The sequence below is a fragment of the Budorcas taxicolor genome, chromosome 1, assembly GCF_023091745.1.
Source record: "Budorcas taxicolor isolate Tak-1 chromosome 1, Takin1.1, whole genome shotgun sequence".
NCBI lineage: Eukaryota > Metazoa > Chordata > Mammalia > Artiodactyla > Bovidae > Budorcas > Budorcas taxicolor.
Window position 1 is genome coordinate 159,420,480 of NC_068910.1, and position 23,640 is coordinate 159,444,119.

Here is a 23,640-nt window from a genome sequence, read left to right on the forward strand (position 1 = left end):
AATATGGTCTTTTCAAGGCACTTTTAATCTATTGATGCTTCACCATAAACCTGTTCTCACCTTTCCCTAGCAGCTTGGAGGCAAGCCGTGAGTCCTACCCAGTCCAGATTCTCTCCAGTCTCGTGAGTATCTGCCTGGGCTTGACAACAATGGATGGCCCAGCAACTTGTTCTTTGTATCAGGAAACACTCAGACATAATTGAAAAAAGCAACTGAACGAGTAGCTTGCTAAAGTGATGAAAGAAAAAGCACAGCATCTGAAAAATAAAGTCCTCAGAGGATTCCCTTTCAAAATCTGTAGTTACCTTTCCCTTGATTCTGAGACCCCTAGTGGGCCTTTCTGCATTGCAGCCTGCAAGGCTGCAAAGGACACACGGTGGCATTTATCACCTCTGAAGGGGCCTCTAGCCTCTGATTAGGATTCTCTTTTGGAAAATCTCCAGCTGGTGCAGTGTGGAGGCAGTAGGCCACCTCGCCTTTCAGCAACATGAGAGAAGGACTCAGGGACACCACATAGAGGCTTAAAGGCACAAGGACTAGGAAACGCCATACCTGGTGCCAATGTCATTCCGAGCAGCCAGCCGGAACGTGTACCCCATGGCTGGACACAGCTTTGTCAACTTGCAATGCTTCTGGCTCCCAAAGAAGCACTGTCTGAAACCACTGTTTCTTTTCCCCTAAAAGAAAACAAGAAACAATGTACATAAAGTTAAAAAAAAAAAAAAAAAGACAATGAAGGAGCATTTTGAATAACTGCTTAATTTTCTAGCTTGGATGAACAAAACCAAGAGAAGGAAAGCACTCTACAATGAAATGCCATCCTTAACACAAAGGCACTACAGCTAATGCTGTTACTGAGACAGGTGGTATACCATACTTGTGGTATTTCAAAAGAGGACTTTGGTCAACAAAATAGAGAAGGCCCTTTTCAGGCACAGGGCAATGCTCAAAGTTAAGGATCACAGTTTCTCAGATCTTCCTCACTTGGTCAAATAGCCCAATCTGGCCCATTAGAGTGAGTCTGCGGCCTCACAGGATCGCTAGCTTGGGAACTGTACAGTCTTTCCCAGATGGCCCAGCACTCAAGGACTGATCTATGCAGCCCTGCAGGTCACAAATGTTCCTCCCCCGACCACCACCACCCTGGTATTCTCTCTCTTCTCCTGCTTTGTGGCAGCTCCCAAGCCCACCCCTGTATACTCCGGCTGGTGAGCTGCTTATATGCTCATCCCTAAACGCTGGGCACATGTCTTTGACTAAATCTTGTCCACATCTGGTTTCAAAGCAGTGCTTTGGACAATCTGGGAGTTCTATCAAGGCTAGTAGTTGAGCTGAATGTCTGACAAGGACTTGGAACATCAGTTCAATTCATCTATGTATATTACAGCCATTCTTAAGTGTTCTATGAGGCTGGAAACACATTTTTAATACATTCCTAGCCTTATATAATGCTTCAAAGTCCATAAAGTAAAAAGAAAACACTCCAGTGGGTTCTCTTAATAGATCTAAGAAGAAAAAAAAACAAAACACAAAACTACTCTGTGCCATGATCAGAGGCACAGAATACCCATATCAGCAGTTTTCTAGAATATTTCATACCCATAATTCACAGTAGTTTATCTATGTTCATGCAAAAGAAAATCACATGCTAATGCTGGATGAATCTCAGCATTTTAATCAGACAGCCAAGCCCAGGACTTTCAGGAATATGTTTGAAGCTCTCTATTATATAAAAACAAAGAAAGCACATTTTACTCCTAAGAAAATGTAGGCATTTCCTTCCTTTAAATAGGCCTCCAAATGCTTACTACTTAAAAAAAAAAAAAAAATTCCAGGTGACGTTTAATTCAAAATGAGCACACAACTAGCTTGAAGTATCACCAGGCTGAACAGATTAAAAATCACCATATCACAGTCATCCTCAAACTTTTCCCAATCTTCCCTCCCAAGCCAGGTGGTACCCTTTCCAAGGAAAAGAGTAGAAGCCCTAACAGTCTTAAAGAGCCAAAGTTCATGTTATCAAGGGTTCAACATGCAGTCAGGTACAATGATGAAAAATGGTAGGGGTGGGGTTGAAGGGATGAAGGGGGCAGGAAAGCATATGTTTTTCAGCTGCAACTTAGGCAAAGTCACTCTGTGGCTGGCAAATCATGCCCTTATGCTTACTTTAACCTTGAGCATTAAGGTTGCTGCAGACAATTTATTCAAAGGAAAGCCATTTATGCATACATTTGCATAATTACATCCAGTGTCTGATTACACTCTGTGCGCTGCACGCCCTGGTATGTTCTGTATCCATTTCAGGCAGTAGCGTGATCCACCTTCTTTCCTCCTCTATTTCTGAGCTCAGAGTAAACAGTGCAAGAAAGGCACATCCTGCCGCCACGGAAGCCTTCCAAACCCCAGGTTGGCTCCCCTTCAATGCCTCGTTTTTCCTATTCTTTGTTTGGTCTCCTTTTCCCATTTCTGGTGCTTAGAACTACAGCCAGTAAATAAAAGTCAGTCTGTTCCTTACTAGGTTGATTTGCTTTAATATGGTGGAAACCAGCCTGTGGTTTAAATGAGAAAAAAAGCGTGGGGAGGCATCAATGATGGGAACTAGACTTTTATTTTAAAGGGCCAGAGCACTGGGGCTCACTGAAGAACTGAGAGAGAGAGCCATTCTGTGACCTTTAGGAGGTTTTCCTACATTGCCAACATTAAAAAAAAAAAAAAAATTCTACTTCAGTATCAAGAACAATTACTAGATAAACTCCAGCTTGTTTAGGTAAATCATGCCAAATTTTATACCTTTCCCGATATCCTACCATGTGCATGAACCTCAAGAACACAGAGAATGACCCAGAGTTGGTGGAACTTTAGAATCAAGTTTTAGAAACAGTACTTGTAGAATATGAAGAGGTGAGAGTACAAATGTTTCACAGAGTTAAAAAAGTAAAGCTTACTGGTGAATTTTTGGAAGTTACCGAATATAAAATAAAACAAAAGAAAACAAAAAAAAAAGGAGGAGAGAAAGTAGGTTAAAATATTTCAAACAAGAGAAGTTCTTGAATAAAATAAAATATGTATGACAAGGAGTTTAATAAAAAATAGGATACCTGGGAAGAAAGAAAATTAATATTCACAAGAGTGTCTGCAGTGCAAAGGTAATCTACTGTTAAGAGGTGGGCCAGCGAAGATGAAGAACACTGCGGGCTCCCGTGGGATGGCTCCTGAGTCACCCTAGTCTTCCATGGAAGACCTGCCAGGTTCTCTGACGGCTTTAGGCTTAGGCATCAGAATAAGCACACAGTCAAAGGTACAGGCTATGTAAAGAATCTGTCTGTAAACCAAGCGTGACTCCAGGTTGCAAACAGCATTTATAAATTAAATATTATCTAGTCTTCCTGTTAACAGAAATGGATAGGGTTAAAAAAAAAAAAAAATATATATATATATATATATAATGTTTGGGGAAGGCAATGGCAACCCACTCCAGTACTCTTGCCTGGAAAATCTCATGGGCGGAGGAGCCTGGCAGGCTGCAGTCCGTGGGGTCACGAAGAGTCGGACATGATTGAGCGACTTCACTTTCACTTTTCATTTTCATGCACTGGAGAAGGAAACAGCAACCCACTCCAGTGTTTTTGCCTGGAGAATCCCAGGGACAGGGGAGCCTGATGGGCTGCCGTCTACGGGGTCGCACAGAGTCGAACACAACTGAAGCAACTTAGCAGCAGCAGCATATAATGTTTAGAAGGTTAAAAGACTCAGAGAAATGGACAGAAGTGATAATGCAATTGTTTATCAGGAATTAAATATGTCCAAGCCACTGTGGTTAGTGAAGTTTTACAAACAGTAAATTACAACTTCCATATTTGATAGGTAGCATGGCTCCAAATGATTGATATTATAATCTATATCATGTTCCCTCTTTTAGTAAAATCTAATTTAAAGCACACAGGATTACTGAGACATAACAGCTACAGCTGGAAAGAACAACTTATATTTTAATAAGTTAAATTTAGCTTCATGCAAACTTTCCTACAAAAACATGGTCCCAATGGAAATGGACAATCTCTCCACACTGCAGGCCTGCTGTCTTCAATAATCTGGTCAAACATAGGCAGCAGAGACACCCGTGGCTGAGGCGTTGCCTTGCTCAGCTACTGCTGCTAGGCCACGTGCGGGGTGTCACCCAGAGAGCAGCTCAATAGGCCAAGGAGCTGGCTGCTCTACGAGGGAAAAGCTGAGACATGGATGGCCAGGAGTGCCCTGATTCTGCATGTTGGGAGATCACGGATGTGCATCACGGGACCAATCAGGATCAGAATCTCTTTGAGACAAGCACTGGAGTGCCTCTTCTCCCAGGAAGGAAAGAAAACTTCACCCAATGAGAGCAGAGGTGACAGGAAGCTGAAATCCACCCTGGAGGCTGGAAATGCGATCGTTCTGGCACAGATGTAGCCACCACACTACTGACCTCATTGGACATGAAGCCCCAGCGTGTTCTGGACTAGCTCCCTACTGCCAGTGTCCACAAGCCAAAAAGAACAGATTTTCAGGGTTCCCTGACCTGTTTCCATTTCATAATCCTGGGCATGCCCAAATGCTTTTTCCTACATGCACACTGAAGTTCACTCAAGGACAAGGTTAATCTTTACTAGAACGTGAAGAAATTTTGGAGTACAAACCAACTGTGTGTGAATAGACTTCAAGGTGCTCACTTTGATGGGGAGTGAGGCATCACAAACCCTCCCTCCAGGAGGCCTGGTCCCTGATGCCACTGAACTGTTTACCAGAGTTCACCGGACCTAGTCTAGACATCTCATTGATCTGATACTTGGTAAACAAGGGGCTCTTCTCAGTTCTCGATTCACACAGTACGGGGCGGCAGGGGGTGGGGTGCGGATTATCTTGGAGGGCAGGTCCCAGCCATCTCACACTCAGAAAGCTCCACTCTGCCCATGTCTGTCCCACTCCATCCTCATTTTCACTCCCTTGGTAGAAGGGTCACACATTTGGTTACAAGTCCTAATAAAAATCAGAGCCCAGATGTTCTTTTAGGTCCTACAAAGTTCCCGGTACATTCTGAAGAGTGCCAGCTTTCTGCCAGACTGTGAAAGGACCCAATCTCAGACCAGCAGGGGTGAGGGAAGGCAGTGTGGGGGCGTGTGAGATGTAACTCCTGTGGCTCCACAGCAAACAGTGAGTCACCCTTGGAAGCAGTTTTCAAGATGAGTTAATATAAACTTCAGGGACAAAGATATCTTGAAATATTATTTCACTCTTTAAGATGAAATCTGCAGGTAAATTATAAATAAAAGATTTAAAATGTTTTAAGTAATATATTCTCTATTTTCTCACTTTATCTTCTGCCCTTTTACTATCTACCTAAGTATTTTTATTTTTAATTGAGTTAACAATTTAAAATTAGCTGTTAAATAAGATGATAAACATATTAGTTTCTATGTTTATAAACTCCCTCAAAAAAGGAGGGGGGAGGGAACACTTTGCTGATCTCCTGTGAGTCATCCAAAGGAGGCCGACTCATGAAGTGCGACAGTAAGGCAGAGACACTAATAGGCAGGAATGCGGTTTTCCTCATAGGTTCCCTCTCCTCCTCACTAAGGGAGCAGGCATTGACCCCTCCCATGTGTTTAGTGAGAAAAGCCGGCTTTGTGCACCACTGAGTCACGCCTCGTCGGGCCAGGGGTCTGAGTCTCATCCCATTGCTGCATTTCTGGGGCACATCTGTCTGCCTTCTTCTCTTCCCAGAACACTCAGAGGAGAGCAGAGGCAGGAAAAGAGTTACGCTGTCCTTTCTAAGTCCACACCCTTTTAGGGCATAGTACCTAAAACACCGGCTTCCCTGGCAGCTCAGCAGTAAAGAACCTACCTGCAATGCAAGAGACATGGATTTGATCCCTGGTTCTGGAAGATTCCCTGGAGAAGGGCATGGCAACCCACTCCAGTATCTTGCCTAGAGAATCCCCATGGACAGAGGAGCCTGGCAGGCTACAGTCCACGGGTTTGCAAAGCGTCGGACAGGACTGAAGCGACTGAACACACACCTAAAACACTGTATGTGCTACACAAAGATAAAGGGGAAAAGATCAATCAATTAGCAGAGTCAGGAGAACCTACGTCATGTGGTGATGATTCTAAACATGTCCAAACATTCCTGACTCCCATCAGAGAGGAGCAAAGCCTATGGCCCTTTCTCTTGGACGTGGGTGGGCTTGTGACTCTCTTGTCATGACAGATGGAATGGAAATGAAGCTGTTGTGACTACCAAGGAGAGGCCTAAAAAGGTGATGAAGTTTCTGTCTTTTTACCAGAACATTCACTTTTGCAGTGCTGACTCCCCTGAAGCTGCTGTGCTGTGAGAGAGCCTGAGACAAAGCCCCACCTAAGCCAGCAGTGACCACCAGACTTGTGAATGAGGATCCCGCCAGAAGGTTCCAACCCCAGCCAACAAGCCCTCCCCAGCTGAAGCTCCAGAAACTGGAATGCAGACGAACTAATTCTCCAGTGCCTTGTCCAAATTCCCAACCCTGAATCCATGAGAAGAGAAAAGTGACTGGTTTAACACACTGAGTTTTGAGGTAATTTGTTATGCAATATTACACTTATCTATTTTGATGTCCATATATGTTTATAATATGAAGTTTTCTATAAACTTATAAATTCCTCCTGCACTATAAATATAAATAGCCAGGAAGTAAGGGAGCAGAAGCGAGTGTGCTTGTATACAGTCCATGTTCAACATATGTCTGCATAAAGGGCCCTCAAAGCCATCCAACAAAGTAAGGCTTCTTTGAATAGATTTTTAACATTGTTTCTGTAGAACCTAAAAAATGTAACAAGATTCCTAGATAATAAAGATTACCCAAAATTGTTAATCAATGGCAATGCAGTCACTTCATCTTAGAGTAACATTTTAGAGAATTAAAATTTTTAATAATGCTATCTCCAGAGTTAAAGAAAACCCTGGGGAATATTTTTACATTTAAATACAGATATGCAAAAGTCTTTGGGACACAGTTTAGGTATGGCATAGCCTAAAGCCTCAAGAGTGAGAAAAGTAAATAATCTATCAAAGGACATCCACACGCAATCACATCTCTACCTGTTTGATATCCGTTTACAACACATAATGGAAAAAAGCTCCAGTGAAGAAATCAATTCAGATTTGTCTGCCTATCCGAAAAGTGGTATCTAAGTATATAAAAAGTATTTGATTTATAATATACAACTAATTGGTAAAATCTGTCTAAGTTTAGGTGTTAATTTGTAAAAACTATGTAACTGAAAACAGATAAAAGTACCTTTTCCAAATCTGTTTCCCTTCTTTATTAACTTAGTATCTTTATAAAGCAGCTCTTGGTACTTGGGAAGAGGAATCCTTAAAATGGGTTCCCTGCTAAGGAACTTAACACAGCCATAGCCAATTCTACTCATACAACTTAACATATACTCCAACTATTTCAAGCCATAATATTCTCCTGCCAGGAGTGGTTCTGTAGACCATGGGGAATGTGGTTGCTCTGGCTAACGTTTCCAGTTCCCCTGGAGTGTACTAACAATCTTGGAAGCTGGTGTTTCTAACACTGGTACTAAAGTATTGACATATATATATTACCATGTGTAACACAGCTAGCTAGCGGGGAGCCTGGTGCTCTGTGATGACTAGAGGAGTGGGATGGGAGATGGGGTGGGAGGCAGGTTCAGGAATATGTACACTTATAGCTGATTCATGCTGTTGTATGGAAGAAATCAACACAACATCACTGTAAAGCAATTATCCTCCAAGTAAAAAAAAAAAAAAAAAAAAGGATAAACTTCGCTGACATTTTCAATTGCCTTCAAATTAATAGGCTGGAAATGATCCTTCCTGTTCCTCTTCCTGGCACAAGAATATGAGAATGGCCAACAAGTGTGCTAGAATCCATGGTGAACCAGCAACCTGAATGTGACTTGTACTCTTCCTGATGTTTTCTTGATCTCTTAACCTCCTTCTCTTACAGGTAACATGCATTTGGTTGTTAGATGCCATGTGCTCATGGCCCATGCCTGCTGGATCCAGACATAGGCTGAGTGATTCTGGGCTGGGTACTCTCTGTAACAGCATAGTTCAATCTGTCAGAAACATCAATGATAAATCAAATAAAAAATAAGGCTGCACTGGCCAACTGAACTACTGCCAGGCTCAAAGATTTAGTCTGCTAGTACATCTATATTTAGAAGTTGTTCCAGTGCTGGCGGACCCTAGGCAACATCAAAGATAAATGTTGGCTTGAGAAATCAAAGCTCGTAAGTGTTTAGCATAACCATATATAAGAAGGGGTTCAGAACAGGGAGGTAGGTGGATTCCAAAGTTCTTTATGCCAAACCTCACTCTCCCCTCAGTGATGCCTCTTTCACTTCACTGACCACTCTGCCACAGAGGAAATTTTCAAAGGTAAGAAAAGGGGGGAGTTTGTGGCTGCATGATACCAAACGAATACTGCAGGCATTTTATTCCCAGGCACACTAGTTTTTTATATTAGTGGGAGGGTCTTGGCTTCCTAAAACAGCCAAGGATGATCCTCTGGTTCAAAACCAATAAATGCAATGTTCCTGTGAAAGTGAAGTCGCTCAGTCGTGTCCGACTCTTTGCCATCCCACGGACTGTAGCCTGTCAGGCTCCTCCGTCCATGGGATTTTCCAGGCAAGAGTGCTGGAGTGGGTTGCCATTTCCTTCTCCAGGGGACCTTCCCGACCCAGGAATCGAACCCGGGTCTCCCGCATTGCAGGCAGACGCTTTACCGTCTGAACCACCAAGAAGCCCCGATGTTCCTGCATATCCCTCCAAACGTGGAGGTCCGCCAGATGGCGAGCGCTCTGATAAGATCAATGTGTTGAGACTGTCCCAAAGAGAAAGGAAAGGAGAAGCAAGTGGGTGATTTTAGAATAGGCTTCCTATACAAGGGATGAACCTAGGGATGGCTGGCTTCAGCTTACCGCCTAACCAAGGCCCAGGTGGCCATCCTGTAGCTGGAAACTAACAAACAAAACATACGAGTTGATGACTTAGGCGCTGAGGACACAGATGATACAGCCTCAGCTGGAAGTTCTCCCGAGTCTGCTGCCCTAACACGTAACTCCCTCCTTTACACATGCGACAGCTGGTAAAAAGCATGGAGAATCTGCTTCTGGTGTACAGACATCTGAGGGAATGAGAGAGCTCCTTTTAACTCAGCTCTGCCTTTGATACCTATGGACCTCTTCGAGTTACTAAATCCTTCCTTGCCCCTTGTTTCCTTCCATAGAAGCTGCGTGGAGGAAGCTATTCCCCTGGCTCTCAGAAACTACCCTTGGATGTGGCAGTGAAGACTTGTGACGTGGCAAAGCACTGTCTCTCTGCCAGCTCACTAATCTGGCTCTAATGTAAAAGATGCTTTCTGATGGACAAACGATAAAGGACTTACTCATTCTCACTCTCAAGAATGAGCAGAAGAGCTCATGGGCCTGGGCGAGTGGCACCCTCCTCTGATTTTCGGCCAGGCATCGGTGATGCAGGCTATGCGGCCGTGGGCAGCAGGGCTCCCAAAGACAGTGGCACTCGCAGCAAGGCTCTCTTCATCCTTTCTGTAAGTCACTGTGCTTGTCAATGCTAGGGTTCCTCCTGGAAAGGCTATTGTCAACCAGAAACACCATGTGCAAATTCACTTACGGCAAGAAGCTTTTTGAAAGACTACTAATATTAACACCTAAGTTAAACAGGTGCCTAAGAATTGATGCTTTTGAACTGTGGTGTTGCAGAAGACTCTTCAGAGTCCCTTGGACAGCAAGGAGATCAAACCATTCAATCCAAAAGAAGTCAACCCTGAATATTCACTGGAAGGGCTGATGACTGAAGCTGAAGCTCCAATACTTTGGCCACCTGATGTGAAGAACCAACTCATTGGAAAAGACCCTGATGCTGGGAAAGATTGAGGGAAGGAGAAGTGGGTGACAGAAGATGAGATAACTGGATGGCATCACCAACTCAAAGGACACGAGTTTGAGCACACTCCAGGAGATAGTGAAGGACAGCAAAGCTTGGAGTGCTGCAGTTCATGGGATCACAAAGAGTCGGACATGACTTAGCAACTGAACAACAACAAGTTAAATAGGAATCTGATTAATAAATCAGAAACCAAGCACCTCCTTATGAGGCCAGCTCAGTCCCTAAATGATAGGATGCATGGCTGGGGCCCATGGCCTGCTCTGGGTTTCTGCAATGGGGCTGCTGAGCCCAGCCTGGCTACTTTGTGGGTCCCCAGGAGTTTCTGAGCTGTACCTGCTGCTGGCCTTTTCTGTTTGATTTCAAAGTATCCCTTGATTTCTGCAGTATTTATTTCATTTGTGGTCTACTGTTTGACAGCTGTGTTCACTCATTAGTCACCGGGAAACCCAGATGCGACATTCCTGTTCGGGTGAGCTGAGTCACATGGGAGGGAGAGATTCTTGAGAACTCCACTAGTCACATTCCCACAAAGCTATTTTTCTGGTTCTCTCGAATATTCCCAACATGTCATGTCTGGAAGCAAAGCTAATGGCAAATTAACATCTATATATAGCATTGACATCCGTTTTTGTTTAGTTCAAACCAGAGCCATTAACCTCAGGGCTCCTGTATAAATTTCTGACAGAAAAATGTCGTATTTCTTTCACACAATCCTTCTATAATTGTTGACTTTTCCTATCCCAGATCTGAACGTTAACGTGCTTAGGTGACATGAAATAATCATTACACAGAATCTGTCATTGCCCAAGTTATCTCATTCAATCTTAACCTACTTGTGAGATGACAGACACGTTTTCAAATGGAGAAGCTGAGACCTGGGGGGTTAAATTACTTGTTTGACTAGCTTTAGACAAAGCAGAAACAATCCAGTTCTCCTTGGGTGAACAGCACACCACTGCACACATCAACACAAATCCACGCCACGTACACACGAGATCTTAGGAGACCTGCGTGTGCACTGAGGAACTAGCTGCTAATAGCAACAGTTAGCATTTCTGTAAAGCAGAAGTTAAAACAACATCTAAGAGCAGAACTCACAGTACAGCTCAACTGAGTCATTCCAACAAGGGGAACGTGGCCAAGAAAGGCTACACCTTTCCAAGTTATGAAAACTGATCTATTTCAGGGGAAAATTGAAACCAATGGCTATGACTGAAAAGCCAGTGACACCTATGTGTTCCATTTTCAGCTGCTTATTACTATCTCATAGTTACAGTTACTTCCTGCTTTGATGGAACATTTAAGAGAGTGTCCAGGCACAATTATTAATGGAGAAAGTAGGCACGCAACACCCTCTTGTAGAACCATCAGTGAGGAACGTCCAGGCGAATTCTTTGAGCAGTGCTGTGACATTACTGACAATGAATTTAGGAGAGAGGACACGTCAGGCCCCACCCCCCAACCTCACCCCCCCACCCCGTGTTTCATGGTTCTGTTTTCTGTTCCCCAATTAGGGTCACACCTGTCTTCAGAGACCAGCAGGCGGCTAGCTATTGACTGAGGTGGCTTTCCCCAAGGTCAGCTCAGCACAGCATTCCCAGGGGTGGCCCCCAGTGGCCTCTCCACTACCGCTCTTTCATTCATGAAGGTCTTTTTCTAGAGCCTGGCAGCAGTACTTGAAGCCCTGTGCTCTTAGTTTGCTAACACCTTCATAATTTTACACTGATTATTTTACTGGAATGGTGATTAAAAATTGAGGCAAAGAATAAAGTATTCTGGGAACTTTAGCCAGTGCTGATATGATAAAAATATGGGGACACCCAGACATCCATGGTGGCATGTATATGGATGAGGTCACCTCACCCAAGCTGGGATTTTCAGACCAGGTGCTCCAGCAGGAAAGTGGCAGGTGTGACTCCTGAACACAAGTTTCTTCGAGACTGAAGGACACCTGCTTGCCCTCAGGTGGGGATCTGCTCCTCTGCACACCCTACCTCCTTCCTGCCCGTTAAGCTTGTTTCTACAGCCCCCTGGGTGCCAGAGAGGCCAGGGGTGTGTGGCTGGAAGAGGCGAACTCTGGCTCTGGAGAGGGCTGGGTGTGGGGGGAGTGACTCCAGCCTAAGGCTGCTCTGTTCTCCTACCCCCATGTATCCCCCCAGCCCCAACTGCTGCGGTCTGGAAGGAGACCTGGTAGCAGTTGCACTTGGCTCAGAAACCACCAGCAGAAGCTTCCAGAGGGAGAGTCAGAGCCTTGTGCACTCACACTTCCTGTAGGTGAGATGGTGTGCTGTGTGTACACATTTGATTTTCTTCCTTGAGGAATTATTAAGCCACAGGTCATAAAAGGATTCCTGGGATGACCTATAGTCAATTAGCCTGAAATCTCCAGGAAAGCTCATCAGAGCTGACACTGGTAGAAATTCAAAGGTGGGAGGGTATATAAAGAGGAAAGGGAAAGAACTAGGAGGGAAGTGAGTATAGGATAGAAGGCGAGCAAGGAGGGAAAAGGTGGGAGAAGGCCCCAAATAAACAACTTCACACTTTGTAGTCACTAGTTAAGAGTGGGTCCTATTGATTATAAATGGTCATTAGACAGAGCTTCTCCATTTCATCTGAGGCTGTAGTATGTTCCACCCAGAATCGCGCCAGGACATTTTCAATTCAAATTCGAAGGGAAGATGGCCAACCACTGAGTCACCATTACCACTTCCTGTAGCACCTGAGTTTTCCTTGGAGGTTTCCCATTCAAGCACTCAACTCCTCTGACCTTACTTAACTTATGAAGCCATAGTCCAAGGCAGAGAAGAGGAAAAACACAGGCACACTCCACCCCCCACCCTCCCCCAACACACACATGCAGTGCTGTGCTCTGAGAAGGAATGTGAGGGGGAAAAAAAAACTCCTCTGTCCCGAACCTCTATCTCCATGTAAAACCTCAACCACCAGGGCCATAGGGGATGGTTTCACCTTCCAATCAAGCCACCTTAAAACGAAATCCATCTAATCTGTAAAATATACCAGTTAAGCCTGAGATCTCACCAATCTGTACATAGGAGCCATTCACAAGGATCCTAGAAACAATAGATCATTGTCTTTGGTAACTTGGAACTCTAGCTGTTCAGACGCAACCCAGATGGGAAAATATGCTTCTGCAAAAAGTGATACAGAGCCCCCCTCTCCACATCAAGATTTCATCATGAGAATTTCACCCGTTTTCATTTAACATTGGGTTATTTTTTCTACTCTAGACAAGTTGACGTTTTGCCTAAGCTTGTGTGCTGAATTTTTCAGTGCCTTTAAATTTAAGTCACAAAGACTAGTTAACTTGGATGGCACCCCAAATCCCACATTTCCTGTATTTCAAATCCTTAGTCCATTTGCTCTACCACAGAAAGAGAAAAAAACATGGGTAAATGAATGAACAGAATTAAGATTTAAAGGAATAGCATTGTTGGTTTTTAGAAAGAGAAGATTTCTGCATCCAGTGTTTCCAGCCTGAGAGTCTGTGTAGTGTGAGTGAGGCCAGAAAAGCACTGGGTCACTATTCAGCAGAGAGTGGCCTTGACTGTAAGAAGACTTCACCATGGATACCATACAAGGTCTTTGGTGAGACAGACACCCAAGGTGGCACTGTTCTAGGATGGTCTAGCTGCTAGGGTAAATGCACCTGGGTAAGTGAGACCTCCAGTGCAGCCCACCCTCCACGCCCCACTCCCAGACAGTATTCCACAGGGCAGAGTTAGCACACAGCACTGAAAGCAAAGACACAAACTAGGCTTCTCAGGCCACAGTGTGGTCTACTTGATGGAAACCATTGATTCAGGCTGGCCCTGGGCAGTCAAGAAAACCAAGAAGTCAGTTCCAAATACTCATTAAAGTGAAGTGAAAGTTGCTCAGTCATGTCCGCCTCTTTGCGACCCCATGGAATTCTCCAGGCCAGAATACTGGAGTGGGTAACCTTTCCCTTCTCCAGCGGATCTTCCCAACCCAGGGATTGAATCCAGGTCTCCCGCATTGCAGGTGGATTCTTTACCAGCTGAGCCACAAGGAAAGCCACTTGGGTAGCCTATCGTTTCTCCAGCAGATCTTCCTGACCCAGGAATCGAACTGGGGTCTCCTGCATTACAGGTAGATTCTTTACCACCTGAGCTATCAGAGAAGCCCTTAAAATACTCATTCATATCTGGCCAGATAGTAAGGCCTTCAGAGCAGTTAGACCCTGTCTTTTCTTTCTGTGGCATTTCTTGCAAATAGACCAAGTGAATATATTTTAATGCACAATTCACTATATTTCAGTCCATTTTCATTTTCCACAGTCAATAACTATTGGTTTAAATTTTTCTCTACTTACATTATTTTTTCCATGTGTTTAGCATATCTTCAAAAAAGAATAAAATGGCATTTGTTCAGCAGTTTCATTTTTGAAAGGTGTTTTAGATGGATGAACATGAAAATATGATTACCTCATCCCACTCTAAAAGGTAGTTGGTGATTTTTGAACCATTGTCAATTGGTGCCTAAAAAAAAAAGAAAAAAAAAGAGATTAGAGAAAACTGTTCACAGACAAAGTTCTGAGCTCTCCACCTTGGTTCAAATCCACTGTCTGTGCTAGTCCTAGGCTCTCCCCACAGGGCAACAACCCTCTCTATCGCCTCCATTTCCTTGGTCAAACAATTCCACAAACCAATTTTAACCCAAGTCAACCAGTAAGGAGAGCCCTCACTATTGATAAATGATACCCCACAAATAGCCAAGCCTGCCTTGCCCACCACCCCTATCTTTACACCCACTCGGTACCCTAGTTCCTTTGTGGATAAAACTTTTAAGAGGACCTTAAAAGTTCAAGGGTACAGGGAGAAAAATGCAGAGAAACAGACACGACACGTGGGAGTCTGATAGGGTAAAGCTGACCCACCTGTGTTTAAGAGTTCAGAGTCTATATTTTTGTAACTTTCCCCATACAGTTTTTGTTTGTTTTAAAGAGGATAAGATTAGAAAGCCTTCTGTGGCATTAAGATTGGCCATTTTTTTAAAACAATGAGAAAACCTGGGATCTCCTGGAGAGATTACTAGGGGCAATTAGCCTTTAGCACATTAGCCAAAAGAAGTTTCATCATTTGCTTTCATCCTAAAAGCACAATACTGAGATCTCCCTCACTGAGAAAACAGGCTTTGGACAATGGGAAGAGGAGTGAAAGACTCTGGAGAAAAGACAGCTTTGTAAGGTCAGACCTGCCTGCAGGTGGGCTACAGTGGGGTCCCTCACAGCACTAGTAAGACCACGTCTCCAAGCACAGATACACCCGCACCTGGATTTCCCAGGACAAGAGCCAGGGCTCTACAGACCATGGTGAGCTGCCCCCAGCAAAAGGCAGCCGAGTCACCAGAACCACAAGGAAGCCCACCGTGGCTGTCTGTCACAGGTGGCCTAACATAAGTTGCTCAGTATCAGCGCTTAGTTTCTTTTTCCAAGAAGGCATGGGTGTTTTGAGGGATTGGGAGAATATATGTAAATCCCTTACTAAACTGTCCTGGTCTTATACAGGAAGCGCCCAAAACACAATAGCTATTGCTTCATTGTTTTTAATAATAAAACATCAAGGGCTCAGTAAATATGAGTTAATTAACAAACTCTTATCCCTCGCCTCTCCTTCCTTCTTTTCCTTCTTTCTTCTGAGTCCTAAAATCTGGGAGTTCCAAATTTTTTACTCCCACTCACTCACTCCAATTACAAGTGAGTGTTGTATATTCTACTAAACTGTAATTTCAGGTTTTTGTGGGCTCAATTTGGGAGAAAACATAGGGATGTATCTAAAGTGAAAATAATGTACAAAATCAAAGCTTTAGCTGAGAACACATTTCTCAGGTAAGGACTACATTTAGGATGCTCATATATTCTACATGTATGATGCTCATATGCTCTGCCTCACCACTGAGTCTCCGATTCCTTGAGGGTGGGGACACAGACTCAGTATTTGTGCAGCCCTATGTCCTGGTGCTAACAAAGTGACATTAGAGGACCCCGAGCTCTCTCAGTGTCCTGGTGGCTTCAAGGACAGGTGGGCAGCCACAGCACAGTCCACCTGTCCTTGCACCCCCAGCTGAAGCCCCCAGCTGGAGTCCCTGGAGAACAGCAAACCTGTCCTAAGGACATGAAAACTGAACTGAATCCAGAACTTTCAACTTGGCACATAACTGAATGGAACAAAAATATGCTTCTGATTTACAACTAAATAAAGGGAGAAAGAAAATGTGAAACATTTTCCTCCTAGTAAAAAACCTTTCTCTTGAAGTTGCTGGTCTGCCTGAGACCTGAATTACATCCAAGTTTTAAGCAGAATGTATCAGTGATTCCCAACTTAAGGTTTGTAAGACCCCACGGTCCCTCTGGGAATCTTAACAAAATGGCTTTTGATTCTTTCCTTAAGATGTGTTTACATATGTATATGTGTAAATAATGAACACATTTTAAAGGGGATGTGTATGCTTCAAGAACTTAAACAGTGATGACCAGTTGGGTGTTAAAACGGAAAAGGTGGGGAATCACTGACCTGGACTATCCCTGGAAGCCAGGAAGGAAAATAAAATAGTTCAGATTCTACAACTTTGCCTTTGTCCAAATAACATGCTCAATGTACCAGAGGGGTCTACGGAAGCCCATGCTCTGTTGCTAACGACTACACTCAACTGTTTTTAACCGCTTCCTGGATAAACTGGATCCTCTGATCTAAGAACAAAAGGACAATGTATTTCTTCACCAATAACGCATCTCCCTAAGTCATCCTATTTGCACATTAGTGTTCTTTCCCAGTACTATAAGTCTTTATTATCTTGACTTCTATTAATTTTACATTTTGAACTATATTTTAAAGTATAAGTAAGTACATAGAAATAATCGCTATAGAGATTGATACCAGTCTGTTTTCTTACAAATACACAACTATGACTAGTAAGTTAATAATACACTTTAAGGGGCTCTCTTTCTCAAGAGTTGTTGGTAGCCCAAAAGTTGTATTTCATGAAAACCACTACATAATTCGGATGTTAAAAAATAATTAGTAATCCTAACTGATCTAAGGTCTAACTGGCAAAAATTTAATGAAACCTTAATGTAGTTTAGAACACTAAACATTCTAGACAGATTTAAGTATTAGACATTTCAGAGTCACCACTCAAAGAAGCCAGTAGACCATAAATCTAAGTTAGCTCTAAATCTTTCTTCACAAAACTTTTTATTCAAGTCTTCACATGTCTGTTGAAATGAATTAAACTATTAGAAAGTGATGACATTTAGGTATCTTAAGTATTTTTACCACGTATAAAGAACTGCTCATGACCCTAAGAGACACCCCTGCAAAGAAAGCTAAACCTTGATTTCACAGTTCTCTCTCTCATTCTTTGGCCCAATTTTTACAGAGATGGTAACTTTTGATATTACAATAATTTGTTTCACAGTCAAAATGCAGAAAATGCCAACACCAAAGTGGAATATTGCTAAATAAATGTTTCAAACAGCCACAGACTTCAGAATATTCTTGACACGTTGCGTTACCCACCTTCCACTGCAAGGTTAGTGAACTTTTGCTCCTGTGTGCCAGCTTAGGTGGGAAGGGACACTCAGGTGCACAGCTGTGGGTGGTGAAGCTAACCGGCTCAGAGCAGGAACCCTTTACGGAATTGTACATAGCGTATACCCTGAAAACGGAAACACACATACAGTCAGTGGCAGAGGCCTATCACACAAGACTAGCGTGTTAATCTCAGCTTTGTCCCAGGGTTTCCCTACAGGAACAGAATTTATGTAATACACACTGTGACCCTTATTCTTATTTGCTAGTCTTGTTCTGACCTTACTATGGTAACCATTTTCAGGGGAAAATAATTCCAGCAGGCCACGTGCCTCAATGTATTCTCTCCACCTACTAGTTGTCAGAACCACCCAGCCTCATTTAAGATAGGCAGAGTCTACTGACCGGAAAAGAATATGCTAAATAAGGACATATCCTTATTCCCTGAAATGGTCTCCAAATATATATTCTAAAATCCATCAAGCCCCTCTCTGGTTGACTTTGTCTAGAATAAGGCTAGAAGTGCAGTTAAGGGTTGGGTGGAAGGAGACAAGAAATGGTGGGGAGTGTCCACAAACCGAGAGAGAGGTGGAAATACAAACAGTAAGGTAGATACCATCTTTGAACTGTTTATCATATTGTAGATATTTAAATAGAAATATGGACACTTCACACAGAAACAGGCTTGCTACTGCCAAGTGCATCTTTCTTTAATTCAATAACAACATCGTTCAGGTACAGTTTATCCATGTGAACATCTAACTCTTACACCTGGAGCCAAGATTAAAAATGTGCACTCTGAACATTAAAATGCCTGGCTCAACACTCAACATATGGACCTGATTTCTCAGAGAAGCTGTGAAGAAAAAGCATGTAACACACTATTATAAAACAACACTCCTTGCAAATAGCATAAAATAGGATTATGCTGATTTTTATCATCTTTCTTTCTTTTAAAAAAAATATTGGGGATTTTTTTTAAAAAGCTTGAAAATATACTCTTCCAAAAAGACAACAAAGAAACCTTTGCTGCCAAAAAAGATGCATGAATTAAGCTATTCAGAATTGGTAAATACATCAAGCCCTTAGTTCTTAACAATTCTTTATGAGGTGCCGTTAAAGACAGAAGAACACTCAGTCTGGAGAAGTGAAGTAAACTTCCCAAAGCTCCACAGCTGGAAAGCTGGATCAACTGTACTCAGTCATGGAGATCTAACTGCTATCCTGTATTCCCCAATGTCCTGACTCATCCTGCAATTATGTTTTTCTAAACACCCACAATCCGCTTCCCCTCACTCTGCTCAATGAATAAACAACAGCTAAAGATAACATTATGGAAAATAGGACCTACCTAGGTATAAGATGTTTAAAATCCTTTCTCCTCAAAGTCCACCACAAAAATTTTACAAAGGCCATACAAGTCAAAAGGACTAACAGACATGCCTCCCTTCCATTCTAAAAGGTAAAACATATATTTGCTGGCTATTTGACTTGTTTGCCTTAGGGGAGCATACCATGACACGTGATCCAAACAAGATGCTTTATCGTTAGGCTCACCCAACCTGATGAAGGAAAGGCCCCTTTTTGCATTCACTGTAAGTAGGCAAATGATAATAGAAAATGGAATGGCAGATTTGGCAGGATCATTTCCGTGCATCAGGACAGGCTTGTTGGGAGTAAGTTGCTTAAAATGAATCAGAATGTTCCAGACATGGGCAGGGTTCCAGCTTGAACTTTAATAGATCAGTTGAATTCTCCCGCTGATCACTCATGGGTTTTATTTGGCCCAAAATATGTGTGGGGGGAGGGAAGAAAGACAGTATTAAAATATCACCTCTACCTATGAATTAAAGAACATTGGCAATGACCACCAGAAGAGATGAGCAGACATCACGCACTCCTAAGGAGAGATCATGCCACTATCTCTGCCAGAAAAACAGAACCTGTATGTTTAAGCACTGCTTTATAGGAAATGTGGAGAGAACACCATTAAGCAACACTACAGGGATGCAATCAGCCTAATTCACAATGTGGAAAATTCTACAGACAGAATTTTATTTATTATTTCAACAAATAATTGCAAGAAGAGAAAAAAGGATGGAGGAAAAATCTATAGCTTAAGAGAAATTTAACAGCTATCAGCCAAACATAATATGCAGACCATGTCTGAATTCCAATTACAACAAACTGAAGAAACAAAACCTTCATTTTTAGGACAGTTGAGGAAATGGGAACAGTCTCTGGACTTTAAAGACATTAAGGAATTTACAATTTTTGTTTATGTTGGATGGGCATGGGGTGTGTGATGATGGTAATGTGGTTCACAGGTGAAATAGTATGTCTGGACTTTACTTCAAAATAACTGTTGGGGGAGCGGGCTGGTGAAGGCACCAAGGAAATAAAAAGTTGGGTGGTGGGCTTATGAGAGTTCATTAAATTACTGTCCACTTTTGACTACTGAAATCTTCAGAAATAAAAAGTCAAAAATTAAGCCCATGTTGGAGAAAATGGAGATCTCATTTTAAAAAAAGGAATGCCTGGCTTCTCTTGAAAAGTATAAGTTGTAGCAACACTGAGCTGCAGACACTGAATTATTTTGATTGATTGATCTATGGCTGTGCTGGGTCCTGGTTGCAGTGCATGGGCTTTCTCTAGCTGCAGCAAGTGGGAGCTACTCTCTGGTTGTGGTACACCGGCTCCTCACTGGGGGGCTTCTTTTTAACACAGGCTCTAGGGTGCACGGGTTTCCAGTGGCTGTGGTATGTGGACTCCATAAGTTGCAATTCGAGGCCCCTAGAACCCAGGCTCAGTAGCTGCGGCCCATGGGCTTAGTTGCCCTGCAGCATGTGGGATCTTCCCAGACCAAGGATCAAACCCATGTCCCCTGCAATGGCAGGCAGATTCTTAACCACTGGACCAAAGTCCAAAATGATAGAAATTAAATGAAACTGAGAGCAGCTCCTCTATAGATGGGGCAGGCGCTGTCCAGTTCACAGTCCCTATCACTCCCTACTGTCTACCTGGCCCTGAGGTGGCTTTTTAGCTGCCTTTTACCCACTTTCATTACCAGAAGATATCTCACGCTGTGGTCAGTAGGCATCTGCTTATGAGTTCAGACTATACTCAGGGAGACCGAGTCCTGAAAATCCACAAACACATTCAGCACCAGCACTGCACGTGGGTAACACAGCAGGGGAAAGGAGGGAGGGGGCGGGCCTGCCAAGAACTGGCAGACCACAGGTAGTTACATGGGAAGACCTGGACTCAGTCCTAAGTTCACTCTATTTTTAATGAGATTCTTGGCATCACAAATCCATACTCAGGCTGGCAAAACACGAATAAAGGAGGCTCCTGACAGCCAGCCTGGGAGAACGACAGCAGAATGAAGGGGCCTGATGGCACAAGTGAAAACCTGAGGGAGTTGACGCACAGTTTGTGGGCCACCAGGAGTTATTCCCATTGTCTTAAACTCAGAGAATACCACGGTTTGTCTAAATGAGAGTCAATGCTCTGCACTGATAAAAATCTGTCTGCAAAGGAAACAAGACTCATTTTATGTGGCATTTTATAAATGTGCTGCACACAGGATCTAAAACTTGACATGGTTATCTAAGTGCCTTATGATTACGTCTGTCAATTCAAATGGTTTAGTGAACAGATAGCAACTAACTGCAATAATTACCGGCTCCGTTTTTACCAGCAACTTTCACAGAAAAGTCTCCGGAAATGGCATTACATTTTCAAGAATGCTGCAGTAATGTTTCTCACATGATGGTGTGTTTTGTCTACTAATCACCATGTGATAGGAGGATCTGTAGAGGTGGACCAAAGTCCTAGGTTAAATATATCAGCAAACAATTCAGTTCTTTGAGCATTTATACTAGCAGAAAGGAGGACACTTTTCTAATTAATCTTGTGCTGGGTTTTTTACATTTGCTTCGGTTTAAATACTAACTAAGTGCTTATGAAACAGGTGCTCCAAGAATTTCAGAAATTTGCCTCCAACTTCCTCCAGCACATCTGTAACATACTAGGAGCCACAATTTCTAGTCAATAACACCTATTTCATAACCCTACTCTGAGCTAGTCAAGCCCATATTTTTGGAAACGTTTCATCACATAATTTTTCTGGGAAATGTTATTACATGATATCATCTCTGGGCAACTTCTTTGCCAAATTGTTTATGCCAGTGACTGGAAAATAGCTTCACATTTTGTCATGAAATTGCTATCAATTCATCACTCAAATTTTTGATTATCCTATCATTTATAAAAATGTAAATTCTTGACTCCCACAGTAAAAGGATTGCTTCAATGTCAGTATTAATTATAAAACTACCAATTAAAAAAGGAATATACTTCTCTTTGTATATGTGTAAACAAATGATTATATAAATGTTTTTGATTATAAAAGTTACATACTTATGCATAAGTATTATAAAATAGAATGTGACTTATTTATGTGTATATATGTACTAGATTTTTCTTATTACTTTTTCTTCCTCAACATACATACACACACACTGGAAATTTTGCATTGGTGGTGTTGTACAATGCATAACACAATGCCTTTTATGGAAGCACTGAATAAATATACTTTGCCAATAACAAACTGACTCTTTTTAAACCAAAAGAAGCAATTTGTGTAAGAACTGGGTAATTAAAGTGATGACTTTAATAAAAACAACTCAGGACTCAGCACCTAGATTTTTTAAATCAACATAATAGAGGAATTGTTGAGGAATTACTTTCCTCAATCACTAGGAGAAAAAAAAGGTGGTTGAATATGTGGAGTAATGACACAAAAATAAAAAGCAAAAACTGAGGGAAAAAATCTTTAAAGCCTGGAATGTCTCAGGATACAATTTTCAACATGGAATTTGGCGTGGAAGGCATGGCAAGTGCCAGTCTAAACAGCCACAGACACATGATCTATAGCGCAGTCTCAAAGATGCCACTGGTCTCTTAATAAATTATTCCCAATAAGAGTGAGGTGACGGCAACTAGAAGTCAAGAGCGACTCTTGCCTGGAGACCGATGCCAAGCCCCAGACAGCTCAATGACAGAGCTCCATGACCGAGAGACTGCTACTCTAGCAGTCCAATGTGCTATCCATTGCTCCACTGAGCCATGACAGCCACTTTAAAAAATGGTTGTGTATCTGGCTGATGAACTCAGCCAATATGCACTAATAGGAGGGAGGAAAAAGTTGGAAAAGAACTCATAGAGATAACAAGCAATCAGTGTGAAGGGGATGGGATCAGAGTAGCAAAATCAGAAGCAACAAAGAAAGGAGCCCCAGGTGAGACGTCAGTACCCGAGAAAGAAACTCGTCACTCTACGGAAGAGTTATCTGGACAGATATTTCTGCCGGCCCTTGTCAAAATGTTTACTACTAACAACTGGAAGAGGAATACAGTCGGCTAGGTGCTGCTAAAAGAAGCATCCTTGTTTTCATCATCAGCTCGCCACACTTCCTCCAAGGCAACACTCTCTAAATTGGTAATGTACAAATAAATAAAAATGGCAACGAATATAACGGCTCATTTTGCAGCTATATAGTAACGGAATTCTTTTGGAGTTTCTGTTGTGCAAAAGTGAGGAAATGTTTCCACACAGCCTTTGAGGCCTTATAGGTGACTATTAAATTTAAAATAATATTTGAGGCCACCATGTTGATAAAAACTTACATTTTTGGAATCAAGATTCTGAGAATGTTAATATCGCATCATAAAAAGAGATTTTGCTTCATTTCCTATTGTTTTCTCCCATTCAGAAGGCTGTCTTTTCACCTTGCTTATAGTTTCCTTTGTTGTGCACAAGCTTTTAATTTTAATTAGATCCCATTTGTTTGTTTTTGCTTTTATTTCCAGTATTCTGGGAGGTGGATCATAGAGGATCCTGCTGTGATTTATGTCGGAGAGTGTTTTGCCTATGTTCTCCTCTAGGAATTTTATAGTTTCTGGTCTTACGTTTAGATCTTTAATCCATTTTGAGTTTATTTTTGTGTGTGGTGTTAGAAAGTGATCCAGTTTCATTCTTTTACAAGTGGTTGACCAGTTTTCCCAGCACCACTTGTTAAAGAGATTGTCTTTACTC

The 23,640-nt window shown here is 42.4% G+C and overlaps 1 protein-coding gene across 1 annotated transcript in view; it reads right to left on the reverse strand.

Moving 5' to 3' along the window:
- The window catches only part of FNDC3B (fibronectin type III domain containing 3B), a 354,012-nt gene that overhangs the window by 62,835 nt on the left and 267,537 nt on the right, over positions 1-23,640 (reverse strand). Inside the window, exons 10-12 of the mRNA XM_052638946.1 lie at positions 17,530-17,668; positions 14,437-14,490; positions 553-677 (exon numbers count right to left, since the gene is read on the reverse strand). Of these exons, the coding sequence (XP_052494906.1) occupies positions 553-677; positions 14,437-14,490; positions 17,530-17,668 (318 nt within the window). The remainder of the gene's footprint in view (positions 1-552; positions 678-14,436; positions 14,491-17,529; positions 17,669-23,640) is intronic.